Below are 21,968 nucleotides of genomic sequence, written 5' to 3' on the forward strand. Positions count from 1 at the left end.
TTTTATCACGCGGATGCAGAAAGAAGCGAATTCTTTTTATTTCAAAGAATGCATCTAAGTAGTTATCACAATCAATAACGTAGTGCAATTAACGCGTGTTACGCGGTCTCAACTGAGGATACATTTATTCAACCTTGAATACGCATTTATAATAGAAATTACGGCATTCATCGATTCTGACTTAAAAAATTACAACGACTATGAATAATTAAAGGTAGATGTTTTTCAAAACATGGATATTTGTTAAAATTCTTTATGTCGATGTAAAATGTAAAGTGGACTAATTTATTGACCCAAGAATTTCCTAATTCCCCCACTTTTATTAAATAAATGTAATATTCCTAAAAATCGAAGTGCTTAATTTTAATAAAATATGTACAAAAACATGGTTTAGTGAATTTGGTAGAATTTGGAAGCTTGACTTAATACTTTGCAGCTATTAAAGCCTCGTACAATTACACATCAACAAACATGACTTTTCATTAAACAAAAGATATTGAAACTACGTTCAATTACACAACGTTCAATGATGAATTTGACATGTTTGTTCATTTCCATGCGAATGGATTATCATAGGAAAAAATTTTAGCAAGTAAAAGAAAAATATTACTATTTAAGAATCAAAATCCTTTCAACGTTTGAGTCACAAGATTAGAGACTTCTCGTAATATAATTAGTTTATCTTTCTCCTAATTTATGTTTTGTTTATTTATATGTTATTTATGTATTATATAATCTAAAATATAATCTAAAAATTTCTTGATTATTGTGTAATCTGAGTATCTTATATGGTCATTAGCATATTAATTTTCCTCTATATGCTATTTATAAGATTATCTCCTTCTTGATGAATATTTTTTATTTCTCCCATATTTCTCAGCATCGATGACACAGGCATAAATCTTCGATACTGATAATAAGTTAATTAATAATCCTATTAAACGGAAATCCTACAAAGAGTTAGATTTATATACTGGAGCATTGGTGTTGATCTCTAGTGAAATATATATTTCGATATGGTCTATCATTAACTACAAATCGATTAAGAAAAATACAATAATTCTTGCAAAACGATAAAAATATACCTGACTTAACATAATACAAAAAAGAAAAATAATAGACACAGATATATCAATAACATTAGCATAATTTGTCAAAGATATTATCTTTTTAAATAATTTTGTTTAATTTGTAAATCCAAGGGATAATTCAAGGATAGGCACTACTACATATTATTTTTATAATAACAATATTAATTTTTTGAACATAAAACTTAACACATAAAATGCCTGTTTGAACTAAAATTTTATTAACAACATATCTTGTGAATAATTACATTGTCCATTCAAATGCACGTTTTCGAAGGAACAATTATGTAAAATTACCGATCATTACATCTATACGGAAATACGTATGAACATGTAATGCCTCAATTGACATTTGTGTGTATCCCTTTCCACGATTTCACTCTTGAATGCTTTTCATTATCCATCCAAGTCCCTTTGATCGTTTATGGTATCCGTTTGAAATATCACAGACTATCATTAAACGTAAAAACGTGATTAATAGCTTCTTAAGAGACGCGAATTTTTAATTACCAACAGATAAAGAACACATCAGCTGTTTTTATGCAGTCGATAAAAAAATCTTTTCGCATCATTAATCATTCACGATAACACAACAGTCGGCAAAATTTCTAGCCGATTGGTAAACTCGTTTCGTCTTATCGAAGAGATATGTAATATTGATGAGAAGGACACCAATTGGAAATCAAATAGAACTGAAATGAACTACAGAACACATTTTCTCAATTACAACAAAATTTTCATCAACTCTTGACGTTTATCCAGTATAAAAACATAATCCTCGCATCCTTAGTACTCATATTTCTTCAGTATTGAATGAAACGAAATCATCGAATTCACGGAGCAGTACATAACATCATCAAAATATTCGTATTCACTCTATCCTTGTACAATCGACTCGTTTATATTCCACATGTGTTTCAATACCTAGATTAATGAATACGAATTGTACTTGAAGACTTTTGTACGTTGAGATTACTATAGACTATGAGACTTCATTTTACATAATTATTTCAAGAAATAATATTCGTAAATATTAATTAAAACAACGTAACGTCTTGAAGCTCCACTAAATTCTGCACTAATATCTTTCTTTTCTTCTTTTTCGTTGCTTCAAGTACGGTACTAAGTCATTAGCGACAATACTGCATCTTGGTGATCTATGTTTGGTGATATGCATTGATTTCCTTTAAGTAGTTTATTGTGTTTTTCATCTGATCCTTTCCTGTTAGAGCTGTGGCTGAAGTGATCTTACATTTTCTTCTTGATCATTCTGCTATTTTACATTCATATAGTATTATTCATATAATAATTGTTTTATATGTCATTAACATATTTTCTCATACTTTTATTCTTTACTTCAACTTTATTCTTTTTAATATTTGCGTGTTTTTTTCGTAGCAGGATGCTGTTGCTAAAATTCCAAGAAAGGAAATAGAACTTGTCTTATTTTCTTAAATAAAATGATCTGAAGACCTTATTATTAAAATTATTCCATTGTCATAATTTAAAAATCAACTCTAGGAGGCATTTTATTCAAAAATGACCTATGAATGAGTATACTTTTACTTTTCGCATCCAAAGGAGACTAGAGTGTTATAAATTTCGATAGTGGAACAGTCACGGAAGGAAAGGAAAGGGAAAAAGAAGTGAAGGGAAGGAGAGAAGACGCCTGGAGATGCGGTAGCCAGAGGCATCCTCCGTGTCTTCTTCTGAAATGGCAAGGTCACCGGTAGTTACGTCACCAACTTTCCTCGGCTCTTCTCGACGCGCGTATATCGCCGAGAAAAGTAAATGTCACAATTACCAAGGCCGCTCGGCCGCGTGTACGGTGCCTCGAGGCTTTGACGACCAAATGAACAACCATGAACGGGGGTAGGAATTGGCTGTTTTGCAGATTTGGCTTTCACATTCGGCTATTCGCGACAGGTAGCCGTCGTTTCTACGCCTTTGTACCGATGAATCTCCGGGGATTATCCGGGTTACGAAATCACCAACATCTTGTAAGTGACTGTTCTACGTCTCCTCTTTGGCGAAAGGAATAAAAAATAATTACTGTTGCAAACGATCCATCTTGACCCATCGCAATACTGTTACGATTTTTGGAAACATTGATCGACAGGATGAATGCAAGGTTTCGACAAAATTTTTGGATTTGTATTTCAATGAATGAAATTGATTTTTCCGTTCTAATGAATTTTAGACCTTAATTTAAATCCTATCTAAAGTTTACATAACATAATTAATTTTAAAAAAGGAGTTTTGCATATATATGCTTTTTGCATATAAAATAGGAAAATCTTTTTCTTTAAATTATCGAAACTATAAAAAATGATAGTCGATAGAAAATAAATATTGGTAGCATAAGTAAATGGTGACAGAATTTAGTCAGTAGTGAGAAATAAAAAGTGTGCCGTCTAAAATTAAATTAATCATTAAGATAATTTGACTATGAAGAATGTTTTTATAATTAATGCTTGATGTTCCTGTGTCACTTTCTGTGTCAACAAAGTAAAAGATGATCTTTAAATCCGACGTAAAAGGAACATCGTATACAAATATAATGCTTCATTCATGTATTCGAGCGCGTAGGATTATCTCTGAATAAATACATTTCATATATTACGTCACAAAGCATCTTACTTAATCTATGGTTATGAACTATTCCACGTGCGTTGCACGTATATTGAAAACTCGAAATTAAATGTGATTCATCAAAATGTAAATACAAAATGTTAATTTATGTCTTAAACTATATGTTAAATATATTATAAAATTATTAATTTTACTAATATCTTGTCACAAAATTACTAATTGTAATATCACAATTAGTAAGTCAATGAACACAAACTTTCCTTTCTCAATTACTTACAATGTATTTAGCAAGATTCAATTTGCAAGGTAAATGTTATTGTGATCTAAACATAGATGAACTTGACGTGACTAGACTCACATACTCTGTGTGAACAGGAACTATGGTTTCTCTGTATAGCGAAGCAAAAGGTCCTTGGCATTGCTGACGAAGTTCCTTAGTAAAGTCCACCTGAAAGATACATTTCATTGTAATATCTGAATGGCACAATTAGCAGGTGCACAAATGCCATTTCGAATGAGGATAGGTACTTACCGAATATTCACGCAACAAATTTCATTCATCACCAAATGCTTAGCAAGCGGATTTAACGTCTGCAAAATTAAATAATAATTAAATGTAGATAATTTATTTCTCGTAGAAAGTGATAAGGTAAATTTAATTTCGTTGCTTTATTCAATAATATTATTGCTACTTTCCTTTCTTAGACGTCATGTAATCAAATATGAAAGCATCAATCAAAGTAAATAAACAAATAATGCTTCTTCATATATGTAGATACAATCCTTCTTAACATACTGACCATGTAGATCATCATTAAGTGATCTAGAATAATTAACGGAAATAGAACCACTTCTACTTCGTGAGCAATGACATATCTTTGACTTGTTTAAATAATACAAATATGAGGAAGAAGATTATGGCATTAAAAAATTGCTTCGAAACACCTATCAAACTTCTAACTTTCTTGAAGCTCAAGACGTATTAATAGCGTCAAGAACAAACAGTATCGGTCAAAGAATGCAAACGCTCCTCCAGAGAAGAGACACTTGCACCGTTGCGTCGCGGATACATCCTAGCATACCGTTAGGGGAGAGACCGATCCGCGAATCTCCTGCAAGTCTAATACCAGGTGGGGATGCAACACCCGTGATTTTCCGACTATATAAAGGCAGATGCACCGTAGATCCTTGGTATCACGTATCGGTCGTCGTTTAAGGACGAAAGGACAGAAGTCCACTTCGCACGAAGAAGTTCTTGCTATGAAGACGGTGGGTTCCATAGGCAGATCTAGAAAGAAGAAGTCGTAACATTAGGCGACGCGTGAATCCTTCCACATTTTGTCGTACATACAGGGAGCAGCCAATGATTTCGGCCACAAACTCCAAAATTTTTTTACGTAATAGTGAAAGTGAAGAGGACTGTGACATTTGTGCGTGTGCGATGTTTCACGCACCGATGATTAATCATAATTTCACCACGTGACGATAACTTATCTCGTTTGGAAAATGGGGTCCAAGTTGAATCGTTTAAGTTCTATCTTGGGAACTAATGAACTTTTACATTGTGATATGTTACCTTGTATTATTTGTATTTATATCCTTCATATGTGTGCATTAATACAATGTAATTTTCGCGTCACGATAGTTGTAAACAGTAGGTACATCTTCACACATTAAACTTTGAAGGATTTGTTGTAGCTTAGATAGGGTGGTAGAAGAATCATTGAAAAGGTCCGAGTAAATTTATATTATAAACACGATTTTTATAAATTTATGGAAATAATATTCGATATATATTATATTTGTTTTTGAAAACGTAAACGTAACCGGGTGATCTTCATAAATTATTATAATTAATTATTTTGAATTAAAAAGAAATAGAACTAACTTACTGATTTACTAATTTAAAAAGTATGCTTATAAGCTAGAATGAATGTAAAAAAAATTTGACAAAAATTAAATATTCTCCTAGGATGGAAATAATTGACAATTTAAACGACGCGGAAACCTTAAATAATCTTTCTGTATACAGATTCTCATCTTCGTGACAGTGATAGTGGGAGCTCTCGCGGCACCCCAGGTTAATCCAAATGACATCACGATAGTAAAGCAGGAGGAGCAAAACAATATCGGGGTAGGTGGATATCACTTCAGTTATGAACAAAGCGACGGTCAAAAGAGGGAAGAAACTGCAGAATTGAAAAATGAGGGAACTGACAATGAATCCCTCGATGTTACCGGTAGCTTCACATTTACTGCACCAGATGGTCATACCTTCAGGTAATACAGTTATAAAGTATGTTGTAAAAAAGAAACATTAATTGATATTATATTTATACTCTAATAATATATCTTTCTTTCGAAATAATTAATTACACATATACAAAAAGCATAACTACTTGCTTAAAGGGTTGATTACACCGCCGACGAAAATGGATTCCGCCCTACCATCAATCTCGTTTCGAAATAAGAACGACTAAGAACTGAAGTTCCGCGCTAATCGTATCTAGGACTTCCTGACTATCGACACACGCTAGTATAAGTGTATGAAAACATCGTAAACGCACATTTTAATTCGCATGACACGTGATTCACTATATTGTAAACTCGATCGTTTACAAAATTGTTGATTATTGATTTGAAATAATCGCCTTAATTTGTTCATCTTTATGTATCCATTGTTATTATGATTATTAATGAAATATACCTATTATCTTTTCTCTATCTTTATTAACACTAAATTCACAGTTTGAGATAGAGACATCATTGATGGTTAACATTCACTACACACAGATATACTGTATTTTCTATAGTATTATATCAAAAGTCTTAATACAATAATAAACAAGTAAGCTTGAAGCTACTTATTAAAACGATCTTTTTTTGAAATAAAAATTATGACAACAATATACATTGTAATTGCAGTTATGAAATACGTGCCAATGCATAAACAAGTTATTTTGCATAGTTCCGAGAAGCTACTGCTAAACATTTTGAACGAGAGACGTTAGAGGTTCCACTCACGATTCATTTTTAGAGAGGCGACGACAAACCACTCATTTACACATTTTAAAATTCGCGTGAAAATGAGTAATTATTTTTATACCCTTATTGTATGTATGTAATAATACACCAATTGTGCAAATAAATATATACACAATTTAAACATGTATGTTTTAATAAAAATTGTGAATTTTTATTTATCGTTTTATCAACGTTTTTATTCACTCACAATTTTCTTTCTCTTTCTATATATAAATGAACAATAAATAGATAGGGATAAATGTAAGAAAATCTATTCACTGTCCTTTTATTTTGAATATTTGCTACCACTAGCATAAAATAAAATTTTAATATATAAAAGTAAAAAATACAAAAATACTTTCAATTACAAAATTTTTATAATTTTCATAGGATATTATCTTTTACAGAAAAAAGCACTTGTGTATACACACACATATATATATATATATATAATATATATCTATTTGGCTATATATTTGTTAGTGACTATTCTAATGTACTGTTGTTTACTATTTACAATATAATATATTATGTCACCTAATATTATTAAAAGGCACATAATTAGAATCATTGCGAAATTCAAAAATAATGTGTAACAACAGTTCTAACTGTACTCAACTTTTTAATATTATAATCATATTAAATTATTAGAATGCATTATAGTAAATGCATAAGCTTTTTAAATTACAAGTAATTCATAATGTTTCAAGATTTTTGTAACTAACAATTTTCTATATTATTTTCTAATTAATTCATTTTGAAATTAAATTGTACAAAATCATCTTGTTATAAATAATTGTCAATTTGTAAATTATTTCAGTTTAAAGAAAAATGCTTCTTTTTTAGACATTAATCTTTATCAGAAACACTTTAATTTATCTGAAATTGAAAGGTTGATTACTTTTTAATAGTTACATGATTAAAATCGTTATATCTACAACAAAATATAACTTTTTACTTTATGCTATTCAAAGCAATCCGTGTTAATTTCTAGCAAATAATTTTTTTCTCGTGATTTATCATATTTATAATATACAGATTTCAAATATAGATAAACTAGTTTCAATTAAAATTTAATTGCATTATTTAGTATACACAAGTATACATTGCGTACACACACGTATACGCATTATATTAATAAATAAGCGTACTTTAATACGCTATAATTTTTTTTTTTGCATACAAATTATTACGAAAATGCTAATGGCCCACCCCAAGCATGTATCAAATTCAATGTTTTATTAATTTTCGAACACCACTCCAATCTATCTTCTTTTGTGTCGGCTGATAAAAGGTGCCTAAAAATAATTAAAAATCAATTGATTTTATTATTTTGAATTAATTAAATAAAGTAACGCCTGGAATACTTACCTAATTATTGTCGTATTTCCATTTCTAACCATAATTAAACTTTCAGTATCTTCAGGTTCCGCAGCTCTAGTTGTTTCGAGTAAAAAAGTATTAGGGCGGGCACAAATATCTCGAGAAACTAATCCTACATTTGTTGTACTAACATCTATAAATATACAATAATTAGATATATTCTAAATCATAATAACATATAATTAATTAAACCAATAAACATACTTTGTAAATCTAAGCTCCCAATGGGAGCCTTTTTTCGCTCATCATCGGGATATTTCCAGTACGATAAAGTAGAACCTTTAAGCAAACACCATCTGCGATGCCAAGCACCGAATCCAGATACATCCTCAAACATTGTAAGAAATCCTCTATGTTCTACCGCTACCGACAGTTCACACGAAACATGCATTTGTAATCGGCCTTCTAACGGAGATTGTGGTGGTACCTATAAATTGAAAATCAAGTAATTCCTATTAAACGCTAAAACTCTTATACTGAATATTCATTATATATACCTTATTCAGCGTGAATTGTTGGCGATGTATTTCTTTCAAACTGAATATAACGTAGCCAGACAGTTGAAAAGATGGAGATCTAACAGCAGATGGTCCAGCTGGACTTTGCACATTAGGCATTACTAGCCGACTTTCTTGTTTCAAAAATTTTTTTGGAGTTTTGTTTACTAACTAGAAAAGATATTTCAGTACTTAATAAATTGTACATAATTTTATAGTAAAATAAATCTTAAGATATTTATATATATGTATTAAAATGTGTGCTTACTTTTTTATTACAATTATTGCTACTATTACTACAACCATTACCATTATTAATATGATACTTAATTTCATGTGGCAAGATTTCAGGTTGTGTTTGCAATGAGTATATCTCAATAGTAATTTTGAAATCATTATATAAATCGTTTAATTTTAATGTTGATGGAAATCGTAGGCATGAGTCACCAGGTTCTGCTACAACTATCGGAGTAACAACTATTTCTTCCAAATGTCGCATCAAACAAACAAAATGAAGGCATGTGCCTGAAATTGTTACAAGAAATAAATTATTATTGATGAGATTTAAATAATGCTTTTATGCCTATTTTATAATATTTGACTTACTTGTACCCATATTACGAAAGTAATCTCTTTTAAGAGGTAAAGTAATAGCCGAAACAGTCAAAGAACCACTTTCTTGTACTTCTGGTGATCCAGGACTAACAGGTTTTAAAGTACCTTCGACTTTTAATCGTTGAACTTCGTTTAATGCGGCTTGTCGTCTATGAGCTATAATAGGAAATATATATTTTATATTATTTAATTAATAAATTTAATTAATAAAAATACTTATATAATGTACAAAATTACTAGCAACGAGCAGCAATCTTTCTCCTTCAACTTGTTCTCTGGAACCATTGAATTCTACTGTAGAAGTACACAAATTTAGTGCCTGACTAGCTTGACCAATAATCGTTTGCTGTTTGCATACTTCATCTAATAAACGTTTCACTTTTTCTTGTACTAAAATTGCTTCCTCCTTAACGTCAATTTGCGTTGTATCAGGAATAATATCAGTCGATTCTTGTGCTCTGGATATTATACGTACTGGTGTTTTTGGCGTCTAAAATTAATTTAATGTTAGTTTCACACTTTAAATTTGAAAATGACTACATTCACTTAGCTTACTTGAGATTGCTGACGTCTATAAAAGCTAATACTATGCATTAATGGTACACAATTTTCACCATCTACGATGTAAGGCTCGCCTTTTTTAGGAGATGCTGAAGTAACTTTTTTTATAGGTGAACGATACGATGAGCTTAAAAAATTAAAATAATCGAATAAATAAAATAATTTAATACTTTCAATTAATCTAAACATCAAATTTATATCAATATTTAATTGTTAACTTTATATCTTACACATCGCTATATTTAAAACTTGTTGAAGCTGTTGATGGACTTTTACCACCTTTGTTTAATTTCGGAGGAGTTGGTCCTTCTTCTACATAAGCATTTCCAGTGTGTGTTTCTTGTAAGGCAAGACACTCATCTAAATATTCATCCATCTCATCTAATACTGAAATATCGGAAGTTGTGCTATCTGGATCAGGATCAATTGATCTCTGTAATTGTGTTTTTGAAATATTACTGTATATAAATTTATGACATATAGAATAAGTATTAGTTTGAAAAATTTAAATGTACCTTCTTATTCAAAAAACTTTGTTCATTTACAACACGCAAAATGCTTCTACCAAGACTACTATTCATATCTTCTTTTTCTTCTTCACTTTCGGTTTCAGTTTCATTATCCTATATGAAAATTAATATATAATGATTATAAAAATTACATAAAATGTAATTTTATATTATTAAACTCATATTTCATAAAATTATCTTACTTGAACATAATATTCAGCCTCTGTCCCTGTTTCTGTGTCAGTTTTCTCATCTAAAGTAGCAGTTTCTGCTTCTGTGCTATTAACGGTATATTCTGTATCGGTTTCTGTTTCTGTCGTATTTTCAATTTTAGAAAGATTAGGATAGAGATGTCCAGGTTTCGGTGGAGCAACACGAATGCGTTTAATGTCAGACGCTATTTTTACCTGCTGTGTTGTTTTCATTGGACTTCCTACAACTTCAAAATACAAGAAATTAAAATTAAGTAAAGGCAAAAAATATAATTATAATTTATACCTTGTCTTTTATTTGGTGAATTTTTATTTTCATTTGGAATTAATTTTTCGTTAGAAATATGCGACTGTGGTGGAAGTGGTGGAGGAGGTGGAACACCTTGATCCTATAAAAATAGTACATAACATGTTCATTATCTCTTTTTAAAATATCTAGAAACAAGATAAAAATTAAATATTTGCTTACAGGTGCAGGTGTTGGTTTTACTGGACAAATTGGAGAATTTTTTGGTGAATTTGGTTTTCCTTCACTACTTTCACTTGTTCTAATATACGAACCAGCAGCTGCTTGTGCCATTTCCTTATTTCTATTGAAACGAGAACGTAACATATCTAATTCGCGTTGTCGTTCCAAATAAGTGTTACGTAAAATATTATTTTCTAACTCTTGCATATTTAAGCCTTGCTCAAACTTTTCTCGTTGGACATTAACAGCATTATTAGGGATATCAGCTTTAGGTCGTTCTTTTGCTGTAACAGAATCATCACATATGAAATCACATTAAATTGTTGTTACTTAATTATAATGATCTATATTTTTATATAATTTATTTATTATTCCAGAAATACCTCCACTATTTGAATGTGTTGTTGGTGAACTAGTTTTATCTTTTTCTTGTAATTTTTTTGGTGGTATAGACATAGTAAGAGGTGCTTTAGGTAATAATGGCGCTTCTCCTTTATTCTTTTCAAATAGTGCCATTCTCTCAGAAAGTGTCATTTGAGTAGGATCTTTCACCTTTGCTTCTGTATTTTTGGATTCAAATAATGAAGCTTTGCTTAATACTGAACCTGGGCTAGATTGAGCAGGACTTTTAGGAGAGCCATTTAAACCATATCTAGGTGTTAATCGGGTGCTATTTGTGCTGGATGTTGCATTTCTTGATGTTTTTTCTGGTGTGTTAGAATTTTTGGTATACTTATGTTTTGTAGAATCTTCTCCTTTTTTATAATTTTTTTGTCCATAGAGTGTCATAATGGTTTCCTGATTTTGCCGAAGATGTTTAGGCGATGAACTCGAAGACTCCGCATCTTTTTCCTGAGAACAAGCCTTATAATCATATACAAGGCGACTATCGCTTTCTGTACGACTAAAACCTTGAGCCTCCTGGAAATAGTATTTTAATCTAACAGATTTAATAATTACATACATTTCCAACTTTACTCTTAGTATAATCATTATGTGCAATAAGAGATTAAAAAGAAAGACAAACTATTATTTTTAAAATATTATTTTTATAACGATTGCTTCATAGAAAAATTTTGAGAAGCTTTAGGCTCCAATTATACTTAAAATAAAATAGAATCTACTTGCTATTGATATAAATTACTTACTAGTGTTTCCAATATAGTCTTGTCCCATTTCAATTGCTTTGTAGAACAAGATTCTTCTTTTTTAGAATAAGTACCTTTACTATTTCTACTTCCTTTATTATAACCACTTGTGCTTGGTTGTGGCTCTGAAGCACATTTCACTTGTTGATTTAACTTTGCTTGTATTTTATCTGCTTTATTACTTACTGGTTTTACCTAAAATTTGTTCATATTATTTAATTACCATTTACTATCCAAAATATGTTGATTAATAAATAATATATTCCAATAATTTCTAATTTACTTACTAAAGTTGGATGTGAAAGGTCATCTTCCCAATTATTAATTGTTGAAGCAAGAGCTGCTAATCTATCAAGCCTAGCTCCTCTTTTGGGTGTTTTTTGTACAATGACTTCTTCTTCTTCTTCTGCATGAAATTTTTCTTCTGTTCTGTGAATTGGGGAACTTAACTCTCTGCTACTGTCATCTGTTAAAAAAAAGATGTTTCACTAAGAATATGAAAAAGACAATCATGTAAATTTAAATATACAAGTATTACACAATACAACAAATTAATCTTGACATATATCTATTTAAAATATAATAATATATTGATAAACTAATAGTAATTAAATATAAAATAAAACTAAAAGAATCCTAATAAAATATTATATTTACTATTCATACACAAAGTATATGCGAATAAGATACATATATATGTATTAAAGTAAAGTAGTGTAAGAAACCAGTTTGAATCAAATTGTGTAGGTGTACTGTACAATATGGCTTACCAGAATACAGCCTCCCAAGCCTTTGTAATTTTGTCTTCACATTGCAGAGTCCAATCTTGCCATTCTCTTTATTTATGTGCTCATTATTTTCATTAATAATACTTTTAGATACAGATTTTCGTGGAGACTTTGCTGGAGATATATTCTCTGTTGATACTTTAGCAGGAGATTTGGTTGGAGTTTTATTCTTAGTAACTTGAAATTTAGAAAAAAATAAGATAGTTAAAAATGTTTTCTAATATCACAAAAGTATTATTTCTCAATATTTTGTTTTATTGTTAACATAAATAAATGTAGTCTGTTGCCATATTTAGAAAAATAAATATTAGATAATGATACCTGTAGCCTGGGCTAAAATAGCATTAGCATCCTTCAATGGACTACGTCTTTTTTGGATATCATGCCCTGCATTTGATAATTGAGTATCTAATTTTTCTCTTCTTGCTCTAGCACGCTCCAACATTCGCTATTTAATTAAATAAGGTTGTTATTATTATATGTTAATATTCTAATGTTAACAATTATATATAAATAATATTAATTTCATTTTTAATACTAATATCATTTTATAATATTTTACCTATATAAAATATTCACTAAAATTATAAAACTTAATTAAATATATCTGAAAAAATTGTTTAAACAAAAAAAAAGAAATTACCAAATAATAAATTATAATAAATACATTTAAGTAAATAAATAACAAATTAAAACAAAATATCAAAAACTAGTTATATTGATATAAAAAATAAACAATATTCATAATAGTTTATTTATAAAAATAATATAGTAGTTATGAGCAATTTTTTTCGAACTTCATAAACTCTTATTACCTGGAGTTACGTACTGCAATTGAATAAAAGGGCCTTACCTGAGTGAAAGGGTCCATTGTATGGTAAACGGTACTATCCTAATCCCAACTGACGCTTTATAATTGCTTTTAAAATATTAACGATATTCACCAGATTTTATATAGTAAATCAATAAAAATCAATGGTGACAAATAATTAAAAATATCAAAGTGCTCCTTTACGTCGCAAGTCACTTCCAACCGTTGAATTTAAACACAACCGCCATAATAATCAAACGCGTGCGAATGTCTAAAAATGACAGCTCTTACTTTCGAACGTATCGGATGATATTAATCGTAAAACAAACAATACAATTTCACACTAAATATTTGTCGTTATAATGGCACTGTCTTTACGCAATAAAAGATATGTAAAATATGAAAGAATTTCTACAAAATTCAAACATGATAAGAAGCGTCACAGGAAAACCAACCGAAGACCTTTGTGGGATTGGAGCAACTGCAGAGCTATAAACGTCATTAAACTTACGCCCAAAGAGGGGTAGAATACGTTTGCATAGGACAGTTTGAAATGGAGCATTTCTATTGGTAGATGAAATAAAGTTTGTAAGATTAAATATGATTTAATATGAAAATATATTTTAAATTAAAAAAATTAAATAACTAAGAAAATAATCTTATGACATGAAATTCATCTTTATTAAATATTAGAAACTAATACTAAATAATAATTGATAGCAATTTGTAAAAAAATATTTTTATTGAAAAATTACATATCATTTAAATATTTTTGTAGATATTTTTTAGATATTTTTAAAATTTCTAATGTAGAATCAAAAAAATAATTTCTTTTTCTTTTTAAATTGTATGTATATCTAATCTGTGCATTAAGGAATGTGTCATATTTTATGAATCTTTATCTTTTAAACATGGGATGATTCGTCGCCAGTATCAGCTGCCATAGCTTCACGATTTTCATATGCCCAAAAGCCATGAAATTCTATTAAGATACTTACCATTGTATCACCTTGTCCACTATAAAATATAAAGTAAGGAATAGATGATAAAATATTTTTCTTCAAAAAGTCATGACTCTTAGTTTCTAAGTAGATAAACAATTATTTACCAGGATAATAAATCTTGCAATGTAATTTTACATGGATCTGCTGGCTTTACCATATCAAATATTTCGTCTTTAACATCTTCAAAACTCACTGGTTCTTGACCATGCATTGTCATTTGTTCTTGTATGGCCTGAAAGCACATTCAGTTATTAGAAATGTATATTACAAAAGAATCTTGTGTGATATATAAATATACATACGCGAAAAAAATAATTAAGACAAAATGTATCCAAATAACCACGATTATTAATATCAAGAATTCTAAATAAATAATGTAAACTCTGTGGTTCATGTCGATTTTCTAACGCTAAAACAAAGTCTAAATATGTTTTATAATCCATTTCTCCCTCATATGTTAAACATTCTTGAAATACTCTTTCCAAAAATACTCCAGTTAATGTTCCTGTACCATATCTATTCAAAAGAATTTTGTAAGATTTGAATGATCATATACAAATTTTGCAAATTTAATTATTTCATTTAAATTACCCAGCAAGTTCTTCTTTGTTGAGCATCCCATTATGATCTCTATCAAGATTGAGATACTGCCCATAAACTTTAAGAGCTGATGGTGCTGAAAACCAATTTGCTTCCTGTAAGTCTTTAGGTAGATCCTCATCCCTTAATTCTAAGAGATCATCAAGGAAGCTACATGCTAAAATATCCTGAATTCTAACTCTGCCAGTTCGAAGTGGATCAAGGAAAAATAAAAACTTTCTTACAGCTGTACAAACATAAAATGAATGAAATGATTTCTCAAGTCCTTCAAGTTGAGGTAATGTTGGTATTAATTCTAGAATATAGTTTTCTAAATCCTGTAAGAGATAAACAATATAAATAAAATTTGTGTTGTTTATGTCAGTTGTAAGAATTTATATTAAATTAATTAAGATACAATAATAACACTCACTGATTCTCTAAGATATCCTTGACCAGTAACATCATACAAAGAAAGTCCAATTCTTGTTTGGTGCAACCATACCTTTCTCATAACATAATTAAACAATGCCATTATACTAATTCTACCATGAGGGTCACCTTGTTGCAATTTAGCAAATACAACAGCTGTGAAATATGGGCTACATTTTGCACCAGCTAATTTCCCTACTTTCTTAAAATCTTCATAATTGATTAATTGCTCTTCCCCTGATAAAGGAGGACTGTGGTGTTTATCTAATAATACCCATAATGCCTTAAGTTCGTTATTATCTAGCAATTGTCGTGAACGTCTTTGTAAAAATAAAGCTCGTGTTTCTTCGCGTAATTTTTGTGGTAAAATTTCGTCTTCTTTCGGTAGCTAAAATGTATGAAACAAATTTTTATGTAAAATATATAAATACGTATACAAAATTTTTATTTAATCGTGAATATTTTATATTTACTTTTTATATTACCTTAAAATAAAATTTGGGTATCACTTTATAAGTTAAATCTTTATCTTTAGCTTTGGCGCCCTTCCACTGTTCGTATATTTTTTGAAAATATTCATCCTCCCTTTTTTCATTATCTTCCGATTTTACTTCTGCTACAAGAACATAATTTCTATTAAATAATTATAAAATACGTATAAAATGTATTGTTACAACACTTATAAAATGTATACATAAATACTAATTTAAATTACTGTTTACATTTATTCGTTGTTGCACATTTTCGCAGTATTGTTTCTAGCTCCATTTGGTTTTGTTTTGAATGACTCGTAACTAAGGTTAGATATAGTTATAATACGAAACTAACGTGCCTTATTACATTCTAGTTGACTTTTGCTGTAAACTATACTACGTGTGTGTAGTTATGATATAAAAGTAAGAATGAAGACCGTATTATATCGGATGTATGTATAACCATGATTCACTATCAAAAATTCATTCATAAAATTAGTATAAATAAATATTCATTATCAGAATAACGTAAATCATATTTTATTATACTTCGTTATATTTATATATCTTAAGACTACTAAAATTATTTTGTATTAATTGATAATAAAAAACATATTTTTATTAATGTAATTTTTAAAGTATATTCATTAAAATTTATGAACTTTATTATTTTCACATTATATTTCTTCAATATTTGCTTCTTTAACCTCAAAATCATGAGCAATAATTTTATTCCTATTTATTTCATTATATATAGGATTTCCTTCAAATATTACTTCTTCTAAATTTTTTAATAATGGTAAATACTGTATTTCAATTTCATTCTAGAATATAATGTAGACCATTATCAAATTCAATATTTATCCTGAATTACGATTTATACTTACTGTTAAGCAATTATCACCAATATAAAGTCTCTTCAATTTGTGTAATGATTGAATAAATTCTAAAGATTTTAATTTATTATTTTCAAGAGATAAAATCTCTAGATTATTATTATCAATAAAATCTTCTACATTTAGTAATTCAATTTCATTATGATCCAGTATAAGAGATTTCAATGTGGAACAGTGCCTTATTCCTAAATATTTCATAAAAATTGATGACAGGTAATTTTATTAATATATAAAAGATTATTCTAATAAAATAAAATATTACCATTAATATTCCGAAGATAATTATTATTTAAAAATAGATATTTAATGACTGGTAATTTTTGTTTAGTAATATTCATTAATGATTTAATGCAATTATGATCTAGAAATAAAGTGTACAATTTTGGAAATGTACACTTATTATTTTTATGATCACTTCCATTAAATGTTTCAAGACAATTATAACTTAAACATAATGTATGTAAATACTTAAAAGACTGAAGACCCCATAAATAAGTTATTTGATTTTTACTTAAATCTAAACTTTCTAACCATGGTAGAAGTTCTGCAGAAAGATCTACCTAACAAAATTGTATAAATCAGAAATACTATTAAGAGTGCTACATGTTATAATCAATAACATACCTTTGATAAAGAACAGTTAACTAGACTCAGTTGTGTAATATTTGTTAAGTGATCTGTCTCATATAATGCATTTAATACATATTTATCAAATTTATTGCCAAAAATACATCTTGCCTCAGAAATATCTGAATTTTTTACATATTCTCCAGAAATATACTACTAGTAAAATTGTAACAATTATAAATATTTATATGATGTTTAATCGTTTATATCTTTAAAATGAAATAAAAGTTTTACTTACTTCAATATTACTTAAATGAAATATAATAAATTTTTTATGTATTGCATCTGTACTTATTGGATTATTGCAAAAGTCTATAACATGTAATGCTTGCCAAGTTTTAACATTGTCTATTTGTACAATGTTTTTTATTACATTATTTCCACAATAAAATTCTTGTAATGTATGAAATGTTCCCATAGGTTCCAAATTTGCTATTAAATTATTAGTAAAATCTAGATATTTTAATGATGGGAAATTCTCTTGAGTGAAATCATTCAAGACTGAAATAAAATTACTTCCAAGATTCAGTTTGATTAGATATTTTAAAGGTCTTGTAGGAAGAATTATAGACAATAAACAATAAGTAGCACAAAGCTCATGTACATTTTTTACTCTTTCCAAAATGTTTGATGCTGCAAGAAAATCTTCAGATATATGAATGTATTTTGCTTGCTCTATGTTTTTCTCCTCTAGCAATTTTGGCTGTTCCATATTTTTCAGTATACTTTGTTTTAAATAAATAAATTTATTACGTCGTTTATTGTTTAGTTTACACATATTAAATCCACATGGAAAATAATTCTGGGGTACATTAAGAATTTCACATTTATAATTATTAATAAATTGTAGTTTTGGTAAATATATGTGTACCAAATATTCTACTAATTCAGGATCAGTAACATCATTGAAAGGATTATTATATATCTTCAACTTATACATATTAGGTACATAAGTTATAAAAGTACTAATACATTGGAAACAATACATTAAGGAGTTCCATGATATATCTAATTCTTGTAGTACTGGTAAGGATTCTTTAATATGTAATACTTTTATATTATTGAAGCTTATATTTAATATTTGTACATTTTTCATAATACATGAATTTGGAAATTCATTTAGCTGATTGTAAGAAATATCAAATTCTCTCAAGTTAGGCAAATCCAAATTTATATTAACTGAATTTATGTTTTGTCCACAAACACATATTTTTACAAGATTGTACATCTCTATTTTTTCGTCATTATTGATATATTGCTTGATATTAGAATTAGATAAACATGTAAATATGGAATCATCTACTGTGTATGTAACAATTCTATTTTTATATCCACCTTCCTGTAAAACAATTTTTTATAATATTTTTTGTATGGTAAAATGAAAATTTGAATATCATAAAAAATAATTGAAGTCAAATAATTACAACAAAATTTATTACTTTTATTACTTCATGTAATATATATTCATATTCTATTACAAACATAGGATTTGTTATGCTCATATTTGTCAATTTAAACATCTGGCAAATCTCATTTGAGTTGTTTTCATAATTTGTATATTTTATATGTAGGAAGTCATGGGCATTATCTATTCTATATAGGAGTATTATACTTTTTATATGAAAAACATTAAAATTGATATTTTTTGGTTCTTACTTTTCAACAGAGTTGACAATTGGTGTTTGTACAAGTACACAAACACGTCGTTTTTCACAAATATTGCAAGTACTTATATTTCTATTTTTCTTTGTTAACAATACTTTATTCAACCAGTCACAGTCTGCTGCTGCCAAACAATTAGTTACCGTTATTTCTTGCTGTTAATTAAAATATTTGATTTATAATATTTTTTGATAGAACAAAATTTTATTTTTTAAAACAAAATACATATAAATACTTCAATAAGTAAGTCAGATTGAAAAAAATTAAAAGGCCACTTTTGAATATCTGTCACTCCAGGAAAAGCTAAAATTTTTAATATCATATTGCATTCATCTGATTGCAAACTTTGATTTGTGCAAGTATTTAACAGATCTATTTCTTTATTGCTTACTTTTGTCACTTTATGTAATCTTAAATCTATTATGCCTAGGCTTCTGTGAATAAAATAAAAAGTTATCAAGTCTTATTGTTTAAATAGTTTCATTAATATAATTGAATATTTTACATACTCTTTTGTGACTGAACATAATGATGCTTGTAAAAATTGTTTACATAATTGAATAACTGTATTTTTTGAAGCAGTATTGTATTCCACAAAATTTATATTTCCACAATAATTCATATTAATTAACAACTGTTGTTGTAGAATCTGATGTATAAGTAACATTGAATTACCATAAGCAATTTACATTAAATAATTTAAAAAATAAAACATTGATATTATTATACTTTAGATCGCAAGACTAGCTTTTCTCCCATTTCCTTGAGGTACTTTTTGTTTAATTTCATTTGCAACAATATATTTTGTGATTCATCATATATTTTGTTTTTTAAACAATTTTGATCATTCTGTATGACAAATAGGATATAATTAATAGCAATAATATTATACTACATATAAAAATTATATTGAAGCATTAAATACCTTTTTCATTTCAATTATATATAGCTGATTTTTAAAGTTACGCATTTCCTTTTTGTACTCCTTATATTTATGTTTCAGTAAAGTCAAATGCATGTTTATTTGCTTATGAAATAATACATTGTAGTATGTTATTTGTTTCCTGAAAATGAAACTTAGTTCTGAAATCTATTTAAAAGTATTAGTATACTTATAAAAGATAATATAAGTACTTGAAAAAATAGTTGATCCAATGTCTTTCTTTCTCACATACTTTGTAATGATCTAATTTTTTAATATGTGGAAGATAATGAATAACATATATACGATAGTTACAGGATGTTACCAAAGGACAATCTCCATATAATGAATCCGCAAATACTAATGAATTTAATTTTTGCAATTGTGATAGATATTTTATGTCCTTGCAATTGAAAAAAGATATTAACATATAAATAGTTCATTCAAATATTTTACATACCCTTATAAAACATAAAGGATTTCCTGCTAGGTTTAAGTTACATAATTCCAATTTTCTCCATGATATTTTATTTATTCTTTCTAGTTTATTGTTAGCCAAATTGAGCTCTTGTAACCATGTTAAAGTATCCAAATTCTGTATAAATAAAATGTACATTATTTAGTAAAATATAAAAATAATATAAAATATGAGGGTATATTTACTTGGAAAATAAACAATGAAATGTTTATACCTCAAGTTCATGTATGTTATTTCCTGATAGATATAAAATAGTTAAGTGACAACAAGCTTCTAAATTTGGTATATAAGATATTTCATTGGAATATAAATAAAGTTTTTTCAGTAAACAATTTTCTTTAAATGGTGGGACATCCTAAATAAATTAACTTACTATAATACTTTAACTACGTCAAATTTAAAAACAAATTATTACCTGAATACCACATTCGGCTATCCATAGTTCCTGCAATTCAATTAGTTCCGAAATTGCACTAAAGGAATTAATATTTCGTTGACCAATTATTATTAATATTCGAATATTTCGCTTCGAAAATAATAATGTTTCGAATGATGTAATTGTAGAATAGAACAAACACAATTCATGTTTATTATTTTTCTTCTTTTCTACAGATAGATTTATTTATTAAAAATATTTTATTCGTTTTAACGTACTTTTATTACCTTTATTATCCACAAAATTGTCCATTATCCTGTTTACGATTAACCTTTATTTCAAACAGCAATTGTTTCGAATCTCATCTTTTCACTTTTAACAAGAACTAATTGATAATTTGAACTATATATTACTATTATTAAAGTATCAACTTTATTAATTTTTAATTATTAATTTTTCCTTGCTTCAGAACAGTATTTATTGCAATTTAAAATTCAAATTTTTTATACTATTAATTATACTTAAGTGTATGAATTTATAATTGCATAAAGAGAACATGTTTTTACATTTGATAAAAATTGTCATAAAATTTAAATATTAATTTATTTTGTCATATTTATTATATATAATAATTGCAAGTTTTGAATAAAAATATGTGTAGAAGTCAAATAGAAATCACAAAATAAACATGAAATGTTAGCACAGTTTTTTATGTTGCACATGATTTCACATTTTTTTTTTTTTTTTATTATTAATATTCATATTATGTAGTTGCTACACAATTTTCGTGTCCATATAGATAAAAAAAATTATGAAATCATA

General features: G+C 27.8%; 3 protein-coding genes across 3 annotated transcripts; 1 reads left to right on the forward strand and 2 right to left on the reverse strand.

The window, feature by feature from the left end:
* Positions 1-4,872: 4,872 nt before the first annotated feature.
* On the forward strand, positions 4,873-6,807 carry CPR28 (cuticular protein 28). Its single transcript, XM_017906500.1, has 3 exons — positions 4,873-4,949; positions 5,713-5,960; positions 6,090-6,807. The coding sequence occupies exons 1-3, from the start codon at positions 4,941-4,943 to the stop codon at positions 6,148-6,150; spliced, it is 318 nt and encodes a 105-aa protein (XP_017761989.1). The 5' UTR covers positions 4,873-4,940; the 3' UTR covers positions 6,151-6,807.
* Positions 6,808-7,893: 1,086 nt separating this feature from the next.
* LOC108552077 (actin-binding protein anillin) lies at positions 7,894-16,584 on the reverse strand. The gene is made up of 24 exons (XM_017906476.1): positions 16,435-16,584; positions 16,198-16,328; positions 15,714-16,100; positions 15,293-15,618; positions 15,004-15,217; positions 14,806-14,933; positions 14,609-14,714; positions 12,869-12,995; positions 12,386-12,564; positions 12,099-12,293; positions 11,334-11,871; positions 10,951-11,234; positions 10,768-10,870; positions 10,473-10,708; positions 10,276-10,383; positions 9,991-10,193; positions 9,755-9,887; positions 9,437-9,689; positions 9,191-9,355; positions 8,853-9,109; positions 8,585-8,755; positions 8,292-8,514; positions 8,076-8,220; positions 7,894-8,002 (listed from the first exon to the last, which is right to left on the reverse strand). Exons 1-24 carry the CDS (start codon positions 16,478-16,480, stop codon positions 7,894-7,896), a joined length of 4,767 nt encoding a protein of 1,588 aa, XP_017761965.1. The 5' UTR covers positions 16,481-16,584.
* A 278-nt stretch (positions 16,585-16,862) lies between these two features.
* On the reverse strand, positions 16,863-21,458 carry LOC108552078 (leucine-rich repeat-containing protein 9-like). Its single transcript, XM_017906477.1, has 16 exons — positions 21,434-21,458; positions 21,186-21,376; positions 20,985-21,125; positions 20,753-20,887; positions 20,546-20,695; positions 20,296-20,460; positions 20,100-20,219; positions 19,880-20,019; positions 19,606-19,804; positions 19,365-19,525; positions 19,157-19,301; positions 17,947-19,047; positions 17,706-17,861; positions 17,344-17,641; positions 17,073-17,266; positions 16,863-17,009 (listed from the first exon to the last, which is right to left on the reverse strand). Exons 1-16 carry the CDS (start codon positions 21,456-21,458, stop codon positions 16,863-16,865), a joined length of 3,468 nt encoding a protein of 1,155 aa, XP_017761966.1.
* Between the last annotated feature and the right edge of the window lie 510 nt (positions 21,459-21,968).

The sequence above is a fragment of the Eufriesea mexicana genome, unplaced genomic scaffold (genome assembly GCF_001483705.2).
Source record: "Eufriesea mexicana isolate 0111107269 unplaced genomic scaffold, ASM148370v2 scaffold5473, whole genome shotgun sequence".
Classification (NCBI taxonomy): domain Eukaryota; kingdom Metazoa; phylum Arthropoda; class Insecta; order Hymenoptera; family Apidae; genus Eufriesea; species Eufriesea mexicana.